Below are 13,651 nucleotides of genomic sequence, written 5' to 3'. Positions count from 1 at the left end.
TTGTGCATTTTTCTAAACAAGTATTGTAGCCGGCTAAGGGGAGGAGCCACTAGCTTAAAGACTCATGGGTCTGTTCATCTGACATTCACGTGTTAAGTTACAGAGTTATAACAGCTATTCCAGTTATCTTGATCTGTTGTTGTTGTTGTTATTGTTAATGTTTAACATTATTGCAGCTGTTTTCTGTATTGATTGTGGCCAGCAATGGCCACCATGACTAAGACTGCTGTACCAGTTAATGACCACTGTTGTGATTTAGGGTGATGCAATCAACAGATACATACTGGTTGTTGAAAAGTGTAAGAAACACAGGGTCTCCAGATCAAACTAGAGATCTGTCTCTCCTTCTTGGCTTACCTTTGCAACAGTAAAATATCACTGTAATGGCAGCATGTCTGGGATACTGCGATGCTGAAAAATCAACATATTGTCAGCCACATGCTTACCTGATGGCATTGCATGTCAGATCAAAATTAGAATTTTCTGCATTCATAGTGAATCATCCAAGATTTCCCCAAAATTTGGTTAATAGCTTCAAAGAAAAAAATTATAAATATATTTTTTAAAAACAAACAAACAAAACAAAAACCTTAGCATGGCTTGAGACTGTTGAAAATGCTGCATTGTGAACTTGCTTTTTATCATAAGTTCAGCTAGTTTGCATTATTGATGAGAAGTCCTAAAAGGTGTCTCTTTATTAATATTAAGAAATATATTTACACTGCCACCGCATCATTCAGTCACCGTTTTTGAATCTATATGGAAGTGTGTATAAGTGCATAATTTCTGCTTGATATTAATGGAACTGAAATTTGATTTAATGGAAAATAAATTGTTGCAGTTGCTCACTATGACCAATAGATGGAAGTGTCCCCTTATTCAAATGGTTCATTTATCAGTAGAAGCTATTTGAATGGGTGCTTAGTGACCTCTTGTGGTTATGGTGACGAACTACAAAAATTGTCAAGTTTAGGTGGCGTTTCACTACTTCCGGTATCTATTTTTTTAAAAGGGGGCTGACATGTGATCGTATTGGGCACGTCGGGTCGGTCGTGGAACTTTTGCTTTGAAAGGTCAGTAATGACCTCATGACACCACTAGGCTCTCCTTTACTTTAGGGAGTCGTCCAGCAGCGAAGTCTAGTTTATTTACTCAGGTTGCCGATTGAAGTTATCACTCTTTGCTAGCTAGGAGGAACGTTAGCAGGCCAATTAATAAGCTGTTCTTTGGTGTTTTTCCGCTCTCTAAGGTAAGAGCTAATATCATTCGCTATTAGGTGAGTTGGAGCTAGCTGACAGCTAGTAGTTATCACTAATTACGACTTCACGTGTTATATATATATGTTGCTGTCGGTACACTAAAATCGTGGCATAGCTCCTGACTTTGTCCGAACGCAGATGTTAGCTCTTGTTGATCTGTGTTAGCAAGTTTAACACGAGGATTAGTGTGTTTAAAGCCTGTTTTAGTGGATCGTTTTAAACCAGTAACACTGACGTACGTAACGAAAATAAACCAGGTAACATGTGATCTAAAAAGACCAAGAGGGCCATTTGCGCAATGCGTTTCACTTCTAAGTGACTTGTACTTGTGATCAAGTTTGGGGTCGAAGTTAAGTAAGCAGTAAAATATCATTTGAATAACCTTTAGCCATTTCAAAGTCTAGCCAAGATAATCATTTCCCTGCATGTGCTGTACTTAATAGAAATTTACCAATTGTCTTGTTTCAGAGCAATGGAGAAAGCTAAACAAGATGCATTTGATAATGCCAGACTTCAAGTGATCAAAGATGGCTATGAAAGGGCCTTCGAGTGCATCAATAAAGGACTCACTGCAGATGAAGCCGGAGACAAGAGTCAGGCCCTGGAGCTCTACAAAAAAGGACGACAGCACCTTCTTAGGGCTATCAGTGTACCTTCGAAGGGGGAAGAGTGTGTTGGCAACTCCTGGGAATCAGCAAGGCAGATGCAGCAGAAGATGCAGGAGACCCTGAACAACATCACCACCCGCATGGCCATACTAGAGACCAGCTCTGACCCTGAATCTGCAGTATCTGCCCCTGATGCAACAAGCATTTCTGCAAAAGGTCTCTACCCAGGACTTCCCACCACAGAGAAGCCAGTACGGCCGCCTCCACCAGACATTCCTTCTGCTAATGGTCAGCCAGCTAGAGCTGTAGGAGGTTTGCCTCCAAGCGGAGGAGTGGGTCTACCCCTCTCACCTACCAGACCCTCTGCGGTTCCTGCCGAACAGCCTCCAGCCTACTCTCCTCAGGCAGCCGATGGTCACATATCAGTCTCATATGGAACAGATTCAGGGGAGATGTCATTGGTCGGGGAAGAGTTCTACAGTCATACATCTAACTCGACACCTTCCCCTCAGAGCATAGGTGAAGATGGAGAGGAGCTGCTGTACATTCCCAACGGTGTGCAGATATTTTTTGTCACACCTGAGGGGCAAGTGAGCGCTCCCTCATACCCCGGCTACCTGCGGCTGGTGAGGTTTACCAGCGATCACTCAGACAGAGTGCCTAATCGACCACCAGCATTTCTGCAGGTGAGAGGGGGAAAATTATTTTATTTATTTATATATATATCTTTTTACTTTGTTATTTTAAAATTATACATTCATGTGGTGTTAAGCAATCACTCAAAAAATATGTTATCAATTCTCTTCCTCCTTTTCTTTTTTGTGTCCCTTTACCCGATTTCATAAGATGTTTGCTCAATTTCTTAATATCCGCATTACAGTGAGTCATCAGCAGATGACTCACTGTCTAAAGATCAATGTCCCTCCTTCCTAAGGACAGAGTCATGTGAGGGTTGTTTACCTAATGCCCTAGTCCCAGTAGGTAGGTTAATGGCTATGATGTCATCCTCGGCGGAATCCCAGACATGAATCAGATTTGGGGCACAGGTGACAATATTCAGAAAAAGAAATGAAGTTATTTGGAGTGTTCATATGTGTAGGCATGTGCACTATGCCAAGATGATGTGTGAACTTAATTTTCCGTTTTAAAAAGAAAATGACAGTAGCTAGGAGCTAGATGGGCATGCAGCTCCCAAACTGACAGGTGTATCTAAATGTATTTTAATATAAATGAAAAAGTATAAAGTTTTTTTTAGTAGGAGGTGGGGTTTTTTTTTTTTTGTGTGTGTGTGTTTGTTTGTTTGTTTTTACACATTTAAAACTAAAGCAGTGTTTGAACATTAATATCTCAAAGACCTTTAAAGATGAAAACCTTGACCTTTACCTGTAAATTGAATGAGGATGTGCACTTAAAGCCAAATTAAAAACCAGAATCTTCTAGGAAGCTAGAGTACCCACACAAACACTTGGAGAACATGCAAACTCAACACAGCAAAATGGTGGAGTCGAACTCAGGACCTTTTTGCTGTGAGGCAATAGTGCTAGCCACTGCACCACCTGTTTCGTAAAATGTGTAGAATCACATATTAACATGAAATTGTTAGTCACAAAAATAAATAAAACACTGTTATTTGGTAATGGGGTTTTTTGTGTTTTTTGGTTGTTTTTGTTTTTTTTTATTGGGGGGGGGGGGTTTAACATATCACATGGGTTGTGAATCTTCACAGATGAGCATGATGTAGTTTGAGATGCTTTCCAGATTTTTCTTTTTCTTTTGACTTGAAATAAGTTGCTTAATACAAACCAATGATGCAGTGAAATCAAAGGTTGTGAGGTGTTTTGAACTGCCAAGTTGGATTTGTACAGGTCAACACCGCAACCAGTCAATGATAAGATAAGAAAGGGTTTGGAGGTATGTAGACAGCTTAAGCTCTTTATTAAGAGACTAAATCAATAACACCAAATGGCTCTAACCTATTCAGGATTATTTGTTATGATTACATTTGCCTTTCATGCCACTAGTGTCATGAGACTAAAATTTGCCTATTTAGTGGGGGATTTCCCAGGTGTTATTGAAAGTGTGTGACATCAGTGATTCACATGAGTGCAAGTAATTACGTAAACCCAGCTTACACAGTTATGCTCTGTAATCTTGTTAGACATGCAGCAATCACAGGATGACTGTGTACTCTAGTTTGTCTCACTGTGTTGTGCAGAAGCACCATTTGTAAAACCAGGATTCATTCAAGGTTACTTTTGAAAACTTCTAGTAAAACAAAATGTCTGCAGACTTCTTTCTCCTGTTAAATGTAACTTTCACCTCAATTCACTTACTATACTATATTACACACATCATTTCATATCATAGTATACCTGTTTTGATTTGTTTTTAATCACATTTTCCATTTGTTGCATTTTCTTCACTTTCTTTTGATCCTGGCAGGTGTGTGACTGGCTGTACCCTCTCATGGCCATGAACTCTCCAGTGTTACTCTGTAACACTGGTGTGTTTATGTTTCCGGACATGATGGCACCAGCTCCAGGGTATTATGTGGGAGTGGTTTTGTCCTCTGAGCTCCCTGCTACAGACAGAGGACTGTTTCAGGACCTGTTGTCCCAGATGACAGATCTGAGGGTTCAGGTCAGTGTGTTTCACTGTGGTTAGATCTGCAACAGCATGAAATATTTGGTATTATCTGGCAAACAATTGCAAACAGAGACCAGGCTGTAAGGCCTGTGTTTCCCAAACAGTAGAGTCTGTGGCTAAATATATCCCCAAACAGAGATCATGCTGTATTTGATTTCTGTGTTTAAAGAAATAACAAGATTATTTTTTTTAAACTAGAAAATCTAAACTTTCCCAACTTCAGATTTTTTAAATTCCAGTTTAATTGTTTTGTTGATTCTTACACAAACGACACTTTTGATGCTGCACTCTGCTGTATTGTTGGCTTGCAATGAAACTCTTGCTGCTGCTTATTTCTGATCTAGCAGCCCTCCCCAAATTACCCCTTCCTCAGCATTGTGGGGATTTGACTCAGGCAGGTGAGGAGAATTAATCAGTTATAATGCTCTTATCTGCAGCAGTTAGAACCTTAGAGCTTCAGCTGAAAGACAAGTGCCAGTTTAGCCATGATGGAGGTGTCATTTTGATTGGAGTGACACCAGGCAAGGTCATTTTTAATGAATGCACACAGCCTAATTATCTTGTCAAATGGAGGTGATATCACATCAGAAAGTAAGCATTTTTTTTTTATTTCTTTATTATTCAGTCTAATAGTATACCAGAGATTTTTAGCTCAAATCTTTCGTTACAGCAGAGAGATGTTTTTAAAATGGCAGTCTGTTTGAGAGCAAACAAATAGCGCATTGTAATGAGGAGTGCAGAATGAGAGGATGCATTGTGTGCATTGGGGGGTTACTGGGAGACGAACATCTGTAGATGTGTGCAGCTTCCACAAGTTGTCCAGAGTATTTATTTTCATCCCACACTGTCTGTCTTCATTCTGCACTGGCTAACCAATGTGTCTCTATGATCAGGCTCCAGAAGAAGCTGCAGATACCATTAATCTCAGCCAGAAGGTGTCTGTTGATACACCTGAGCAACCAGCAGAGGCTCCTGCAGAGACTCCAGCAGAGACTGAAGAGGAAAAGACTTTACCTGAATGGAGTGAAAAGGTGGCAAGCGGGATCCTGACAGGTAAGCAGTGTCTCTTAAGTTTTTAATATCATTGTTTTACAAAGTTAGGAGTTTGGAATTGGATTGTTTATGAATATAGGTCAGCAGTCCTCACTAATGATCACTAACGCTGTCTGCCCTGTGTGATCCTGTCAGGTGCATCCTGGCTAAGCTGGGGACTGGTCAAAGGAGCTGAGTACACAGGCATAGCCATTCACAAAGGGGCAGCTAAACTCAGAGAACATATCACTCCAGAGGACAAACCCACCCCCGTCAGCCCCACAGTCACAAAAGGCCTCCATGTTGCCAAGCAAGCTACAGGAGGAGCTGTCAAAGTCAGCCAGTTTCTAGGTCATTAAGTCATCTTCAGTCAGCATTTTTTACTGTCCTTGAGTGTTAATTTGGCAGTGAACTTATAATTTACTAATGCTTTCTTACTGCAGTGGATGGCGTGTGTTCTGTTGCTAGCTGCGTGGGTCGAGAGTTGGCTCCACATGTGAAAAAACACGGAGGCAAGCTGATCCCAGAGTCTATGAAGAAGGATAAAGATGGGCGTTCCAACATTGATGGAGCCATGGTGGTGGCTGCAAGTGGTGTGCAAGGTAAAGTTAATTTTCACTTTATATTCTTTAAAACATTTTTTTTGGTTTTTTTGGGTTTGTTTGTTTTTTATTAAAAACCATATTTTTTATTTGTTTGTACTTTTATATATACACAGACGTTTTTGAAAAGACCTTTTGGTCATTTGTCACATGACCAGAAATTAAAAAAAATAAATAAATAAGAGCTCTTCTATGACAAGTGTGTAGAGGATAGTATTCAGATTAAAACACCTCAGCTGTGCTGTGTATTGTCATGCACTGGCAGAGAGCATGATAAAAAAGCATTTTTTGTTTTGCTTTTCCTGCATTGACCACCACATCCTTTTCACCAGGTTTGGCACCCTCTGACTTTGCCCTCTTTCCCAAAATTCAGCTTGAATGTCTGCTGTGTAAAATAGCAGCTATTCTGGAAATGTTACCGTTAAAAACACGCTTCAAGGGAATTTTGTCCAGTCTGAATCTGATGTATTTCATTATTACGCCCTTTGCATAAATGTATCTACCCTTACAAACACATACAAATAATACTCTTGTGTTTTCCCAGGATTTGCAACCATGTGGACAGGTTTGGAAGTAGCAGCAAAGGACATAGCTACAAGTGTAGCTTCAGAAACAGTGACCACCGTAAAACACAAGTAAGAAATTAAATAAATATAGTTTAATTACTTCTGACTACTGTCACTGCTTGAATGTGCACATATGCAATTTTTTGATCAGCACTGCTCGGGAGACGGGTTTTTGATGTGTATGTTGTAAATGACTGCATACATTGTGTAAGCAAAAACCAAAAGTGCACTCACTCTCTTCAATTTGCTTTGCAGATTTAGGGGTCTACAAAACAACTCTGACACTCCTAATGAGACAAAGTGTAATTTTTCCTGATTCTCCACAACTGTTTAATGCTTTTCACTTCTAATTGTGCACATAACACAAGCTTCTGGGTTTTTTTGTTCTCTTTAACAAAGCACTCTTCAGCCCTATGCTGTACCAGTTCACTCCCTTTTCTTGTGTGCCAATTTGGATTACGGGGCCTCTTTAAGTGATTCCATTGATTTCTAACAGTGTTTCTGAAGGAAATGTTATAATTGACAGTATTTTCATCCTGCCTGCCTCAACGGGTTCTCGTGTTCTAAGAAATTCTGCAAAATGGTTGTCAGATATCTTCACATCAGAGTTAAAAACTGGTTTCAGGAGGGAAATTCTTAAAATGTTCTTATAATGATGGAAATCTGCCGTACTGTTTCTTTCTTTGAATACGTTTTGGCTTCGTTAGGCATTCCTGGGAAATCACTAAGCTGGACTCTACAGTATTACATTTGCTTTGTTTTTGCATGCATGTGTCAATACAAGTTGATTTGGTTAGAATTTGTAAATGAAATTGGCCAAAAAAGATCTTCCCATCTGCTTCCAATTGGGTAAAATTGCCAATATTCTGGCAAACAAATGTATTTATTCCAGATTGCACACTTGCATGCACTTGCAACCCTCACTCCCTCACAGAAATTCACTCGACGCATGATGGCATCTTTACAGTCTTTGCACTACATATTAATTAATTCTTCCCATACCCTCTTCTCCCCGCCTCTCGCTCTGACCTCTCACTCAATCTGACTCTGAAGGTACGGAGCAGCGGCAGGACAAGCCACAGACCACGCTGTCAATTCTGCCATTAATGTCGGTATCACTGCCTTCAATGTTGACAACCTGGGGATCAAAGCTGTGGTGAAAAGGACTGGCAGGCACACAGCGCAAGCACTTTTGGAAGACTACAAGATTCAGAAAAAACCTGAAAATGGGACTCAAGTGGAGAAGTTGGAGAAATAGCTGGTAGTGTCCTGCCTCATTCCCACAGCAATGCCTTAAAACAAAATTTGTAATTTCTATTAAATCATTCTATATTTAATATTCTTTATTGATTATATTCATATCCTATAGTTTGATACTGCTTGGAACTTGCACTTTAATATTTATGTAATACAGGAAGATTGGACCTAAATGTGAAGGACCTGAAAATTATATAATACACACCAAAAGATTAATTATAAATGATACAATATCCTACATAACATTTAATTCATTTTGAACTGTTTAACACTGCTGTTTGTATGAAGAAAGCTTTGTTCTTGAATAGAGACATAATTATTTAATATGCATTTGTGTGTTTCCCATAATAGCAAATGTGTTTTAAACAAAAGATGATGAAATATATGTGTGCATATTTACTTTCACATATATTTAAGACCAAAGTAATACCAGCTGTACTGTTTCACTATGGTGTTGAAAATGTCAAGTTATCTCTGCTTCTAACTGTGCCTTCAAATATCAAATGATAACATTAAAAATTAACATTTCAAGCTCCAAAATTTGACTAAAACACAACAGATTCGGGACAAGTATGTAGTCTCTCTATACTCAATCAGTAACCAGTAAGATGTAAATGCATCTCAGGAGTCTAAAAGATGTTGTGCTCCAGTCTGCAGGGCTTGCTTCTGTATTTTCGACTTAGTTGTAGCCATGTTATTTTTAAATGTGGCTTATTGTATTTCATAAAAAATTCACTGTAATATGTAAACAAATATCCCAAAGAGTATTTGTAATGTTTAAATGGCCTCTAGTTGCACATTGAGATTTTGTTCCCAGCTGAATTACTCAATAAAGATGAAGACTAAATGAAGCATCCTTAGGAGTCTAAAGTAAATATTTTGTGCCAGCAGAAGTGCATATTTGCGAGTGCAGTCAATTACTTTTAATTCCTCAGGAGTTAGGGAAGTTAAGTGTGAACTATGAGCCTAGTACCTCCACCTAGTGGCGACCATTCAATCAAGCTTAATTTAACCATGTACATTCATGTCTCCTGAATGGGTGATCCAGATTAGTTTTCTTCTTTAATACCAGCTAAACACGAGGTAAAATTAAGTGCAGGTACAAAGAGATTTGTGAAAAAGCCTTGAGCCAGCCCCTTAGTTACTTTTGCTTGCAAGGAGCCAGACGTTGTCATTTTTATTTAGTTATTAAAGTGGTCTTGACCAGTAGTTCTCCAGGCTTCCTGGAAATATTCCAAACCTTTTTCAGATATTGGCTGCTTTTCAACCATTTTCAGTCCAGTTCTTGTACCTGACAATTTTTAGAGGAATGTTCAAAGCTACTTAACACAAAATTTAAGTACAAAAGAAATGTTTTGTGCTTAACATTGATAAGCAACATTCATGCAATAAAAAGGCTTCCAACTCGAGGGATGAACCAATGTTGTCTCTACAGGCAAAGAACCAGTTTTAAACTTTATCTTTAGGCACTTTGAAAAGAAAAAAGAAAAAAGACGTTCATAAGTACTGAGGTTCAAGCTTGTCAGAATTTAACAAATTAAAATATACTGCATTTCCATTAATGTTTGTACATTTCACTGATTACTGTATCATTTCTCATTTTGCCAAAAAAAAAAAAAATTTAGGGGGCTTAAGACTTACACATATTGAATATTTACATTCAGTACATAAATTATTCCATTTATTTCAGCAGCTTATAAAGATTTTTCAACTGATAAGATGCCATATCTTTACTCAAACTTCACATAGGTATCCAGTCCAGTTGTTTGTTTAGCATCTCATTTTTAATGTACTCGCTGGAGAGGGAAAAGCAAATTGTAATAATTGCAAATGCAGCATTTTGCCTGTGTTCGTCGGTTTTATATTTCAAGATTAAATGCTTTGAGATTTCTAGTGGAAATTATGACTCATCTTTACTATAATTCCTACAATGATGCACTGAAAACTTAAAGATGTTACTCAATATGAAAAGAAATGTCATCTGCATCAGTCTGACAATGCAGGGGGAAAAATGCAAACATTTTTATCAAATATTGGCAAAACACGTTTAATGAAGTCTGCAGACCGAACTGCATAAATACCTCATGGTGTTGCTATAAGCTAATCATTTCGAAACTTTCTGTATATGCGGTCTAAACATCTTTTATACACAAATTAAAATAAAAAGGAAAGAAAAAAAAATACAGCCGTCTCTCTACTAGCTGGTCATTTCAAACTGCAAAGTTGCAGTAACTTTGTACTTAATCAGGACCCGTTTCAGGGGAAAGGACAAAATCTACAAGATTAGGATCAGGGAAGCACAAGTTACTACTGCTATCCAAAAGCAAATCGAGCCAAAATGGACTAACCACATCACACTGACTGTCTGTTAAAAGGCTACTGCAGTTGGCACTGTCTGGGAAAAGTCTTGAATCGCACAAAGCTTCTGAAACTGCAAGAGTGACGTCATCAGAGCTTGAAGGTTCCCTTTGAAGTTTACATGGTGAGATAACTAGTTGGCTTGTAAAATCTACTGATACAATGTCAGGTTGGCTAACCTGAGGTAAGTCAGTGTAACACACTTCAGTTTTTTCAGGTGGGGTATAGGCTTGGCCACAATGACCTGATAGGAAAGTAACAGGATCCACCTGGTGAGAAGCAGCATCCCATAACATATGGCTTGAAGATGAGCTGGGTAAAAAAGTGTGGCTGATATCTGCTGATGTGAAAGCACATGAAGTTGCATTCATAAATGCGGTGGCTGAATTTATCCAGTTATTTTCCACAAATTGAAATGAGGCAGAGAGAAATTGATCCTGGCACACTGGCAGCATTTGTCCTCGGGGAACAGTCGATTTATCCAACAATATTGGCGGGGCATGTGCTGTGGTCAGGCTGCGCGCTCGAGGAAGTGTTTCATCCATCGTCAGAGGACTATTTGTTGTGATAGATGGCTGATTTACTTCTTTACAGAGGTCTTTCTGAGGGCATCGTGAGACACGATCTGAAATTTAGCAGTATGTTAACAAATACAACAATGTACCAAAGATATATATATTTTTTTTTAAGAAAAACAATTCCTCACTTGACCTTTTAACAGCCGGCTTTGTCCTCTGAAGCATTCTTTTTTAAGCCTGATCGTTTTTCTGTTAGAAAAAAAACAAAAACCAGACAGTCAGCTTGGTATTCTTACCATTTAGCGAGTTAAAAATAAATCATCTGAGTGTTCAAAACTCTTATTTGGATTGTGTACCTTTTCTTTTGTGATCTCTGTATGCTTTTCCAGAAAATGCTGGAATTCATCTCAACCACTCAACCTGGGAAAGGGAAAAAAAAAAGAACATTAAAATGATCATAACATTTACTTATAATATTGATATCAGGATGCATTAGACCTACTTTAGACAGAATACCTAAGAGTCTCTTTCAAATAGCTTATAATTCGCGGTGAGCTCTAGTGTGTCTGCTATGTCTAACTGACCGTTGACAAAGGGCAGAAGACCACACAAGTGTTGACAAGATGTTCTGATTTGAAGCCTGGGAACATGTCAATATGTGCAGTAAAGAAGTTACAGTTACGGTGGTGATGTGAAACCATACAGGAAATGGCCAAGGAAGAGTTTTTGGTTGCTTTGATAGCACACCCTGGAATTGTGAAAGTCTAACCTCCGCCTCTGTTCTTTGCAGCAATGACTGATTGAAGTCTGGAACTCACTTTTCTGTGAAGAAGAAGGGTAACACTTCTCCGTGGTAGGTTCATTTTTTTTTTTTTTTTTTATCTCATCCTCAAGCCTGGGGAGAAAAAATATCTCTGAATGTCATAACACACAATGACAATGTATTCAGAAACTTTTAAGAACACATCAAAATGACTTTTTCCCTTACTGCTCAGGTGCTGAAGATTTATATGACTGCAGTTTTTGGCTCCTGAGTTTGTCTGAAAGAAGTGCAACCAAAGGTTAATGTACTGTTAGCATACACTGTCAAGGTGCTGTTCTAAAGGCTGGAGTTACTTCCTTATTTTAAATAGAAACCTTTGTAAGGAGCATTAGAAAGTTAAGCTTTGTATAGACTTTGTAACCACAGCACCATACATACATTTAATGCATGAATAAACATTTTAAATCACGGAGTAAAACTGGAATAAAGAACAAGAAAGTAGCGTGCTACTTAAAGCCTGGACAAAACTCTTAGGCAAGAAAAGTTAGTAAATTTTGTAGCAAGTCACAAGTTGTTAATTATATTTAGAACCTTTTAGTTGTATAACCTGATGAGCGCACTTTTGTTTGCCAATAATCTTCCAAAGTTAGAGAATAACAAAGTTATGTTTTCAGCTCTTGGACAAAAGCCACACAGTAATGTGATTCTTGGCATCAGGTTTAAATTGAGAAAAAAAAAAATGCTGACAAATATAAATCCAAGATGTCCAAAAATGTATTATTAACACAAGCTGTCAGCCTATAAATATATACTAATGATTTTTTTTTTTTAAACCAAATTACTCGTTAGTTGGTCGTTTTTCTCATTCTTAAGTTGTGCTTTTAGTTTCCCTGTTAAAGGCGACATTAATCAGCCCCTCAGGCGCATTTCAGGAGCAGGTCCAAATGAACTTGTTAATTTCTCACATTACCAACACCTGTGTAAGCTTCTCCCGTTACACACAACTGCAGTGCATTATTACCGCCATACCTGCTGTCTACGTTGTTAGCGCATGCGTGAATTTTATTACTTATTTTCAACGATAGTAACCGTTTAAACGAGCTAAAACACTTGCTAGAATCTAAACTTACGGTTTGATTCGAGTTTTCTTTGTTAATTCAGTGCAAATGGTTGGTTAATTACTTAAAGAAACACTAATAGTAAGTTATTTCTTTTGCCGTTTTGTTTAAAAATGTCTGTAAGATATACCATAAGGTAGCTTAAATTGGGAAAGTCACCATTTTATTGTTACTTTAGTGAAATAAACCTGCAGGCCAACTACACCTGGAAGTTAAAATAAAACTTAGGTTTTTTTTATTGCGAACTAACGGGTAAAACTTAACGAGGATTAGTAGTTTTTGATTCTAATCATCCCTAATAGTGTTACTAAAGCAGGTCAACACGAACGCGCATTTTATTAATACGTGCGAGAACGCGCCCCGGCAGCAGCGTGCACGAGGAAGGCTGACAGCAGAGCGGTCCGGTAAATCACTGCAATGGAAGAGGAGTAAGGGAGGGTGGAGGACACCGGCTACAGCCCTGCCTCCAATCTGCATGTGAGTACACAGCAGAGTAGACACACGGCAGGGAAGCAGAGCACCATCACAGGGCAACAAAGGGACGCATGGTTCATACAAGGTATCCAATAAATAAAAGATCTGAGACACGTTTCGCCTGGAAGCGTTTGATTACATCCGTCTTCACCTCAGAGGTAAGATTGCACAGAAACTAGAAGATCCTGCTGATTACCGTTTCCTTCCTTTTGTATTTTTAAGGTTTACCTTTCAATAAGCTTTTAGCCAGAATCCCACAAGAGACTGTTACTGTCCATATATTATCCACAGTAAATGCATGTGAATTTTATATATTTAAATTGAGACACTCCAGAGAACATGAAATGGGTGTGACATGCTACTTCATAATGTGTGTATGAGCAGCAGTTGCAGCATCAAGGCTTGTGCCAGTGCTGAAGCAGGTTGTATAAGCCACTAGACTTAAAGGGA

The 13,651-nt window shown here is 38.6% G+C and overlaps 2 protein-coding genes across 3 annotated transcripts; one reads left to right on the top strand and one right to left on the bottom strand.

Moving 5' to 3' along the window:
• Nucleotides 1-1,084: 1,084 nt before the first annotated feature.
• On the top strand, nucleotides 1,085-9,145 carry spartb (spartin b). 2 transcript variants are annotated; one of them, XM_085370854.1, is made up of 8 exons: nucleotides 1,085-1,249; nucleotides 1,728-2,553; nucleotides 4,310-4,507; nucleotides 5,407-5,566; nucleotides 5,702-5,896; nucleotides 5,989-6,147; nucleotides 6,692-6,782; nucleotides 7,767-9,145. In XM_085370854.1, the coding sequence occupies exons 2-8, from the start codon at nucleotides 1,732-1,734 to the stop codon at nucleotides 7,969-7,971; spliced, it is 1,830 nt and encodes a 609-aa protein (XP_085226980.1). In that variant the 5' UTR covers nucleotides 1,085-1,249; nucleotides 1,728-1,731; the 3' UTR covers nucleotides 7,972-9,145. The 2 variants fall into 2 exon arrangements, with proteins under 2 accessions (XP_085226980.1, XP_085226981.1); XM_085370855.1 differs by having other exon boundaries at nucleotides 6,969-7,834.
• Nucleotides 9,146-10,210: 1,065 nt separating this feature from the next.
• On the bottom strand, nucleotides 10,211-11,071 carry LOC146619212 (uncharacterized). The gene is made up of 2 exons (XM_085370208.1): nucleotides 11,035-11,071; nucleotides 10,211-10,953 (listed from the first exon to the last, which is right to left on the bottom strand). Exons 1-2 carry the CDS (start codon nucleotides 11,069-11,071, stop codon nucleotides 10,211-10,213), a joined length of 780 nt encoding a protein of 259 aa, XP_085226334.1.
• Nucleotides 11,072-13,651: the final 2,580 nt, after the last annotated feature.

Source organism: Diplotaxodon limnothrissa, linkage group LG14 (genome assembly GCF_057381915.1).
Source record: "Diplotaxodon limnothrissa isolate DT_005_m linkage group LG14, D_limnothrissa_male_GT1.1, whole genome shotgun sequence".
Taxonomy (NCBI): domain Eukaryota; kingdom Metazoa; phylum Chordata; class Actinopteri; order Cichliformes; family Cichlidae; genus Diplotaxodon; species Diplotaxodon limnothrissa.
The sequence above is the reverse complement of the archived record's forward strand: the minus strand, read 5'-3'. Positions and strand labels throughout refer to the sequence as shown.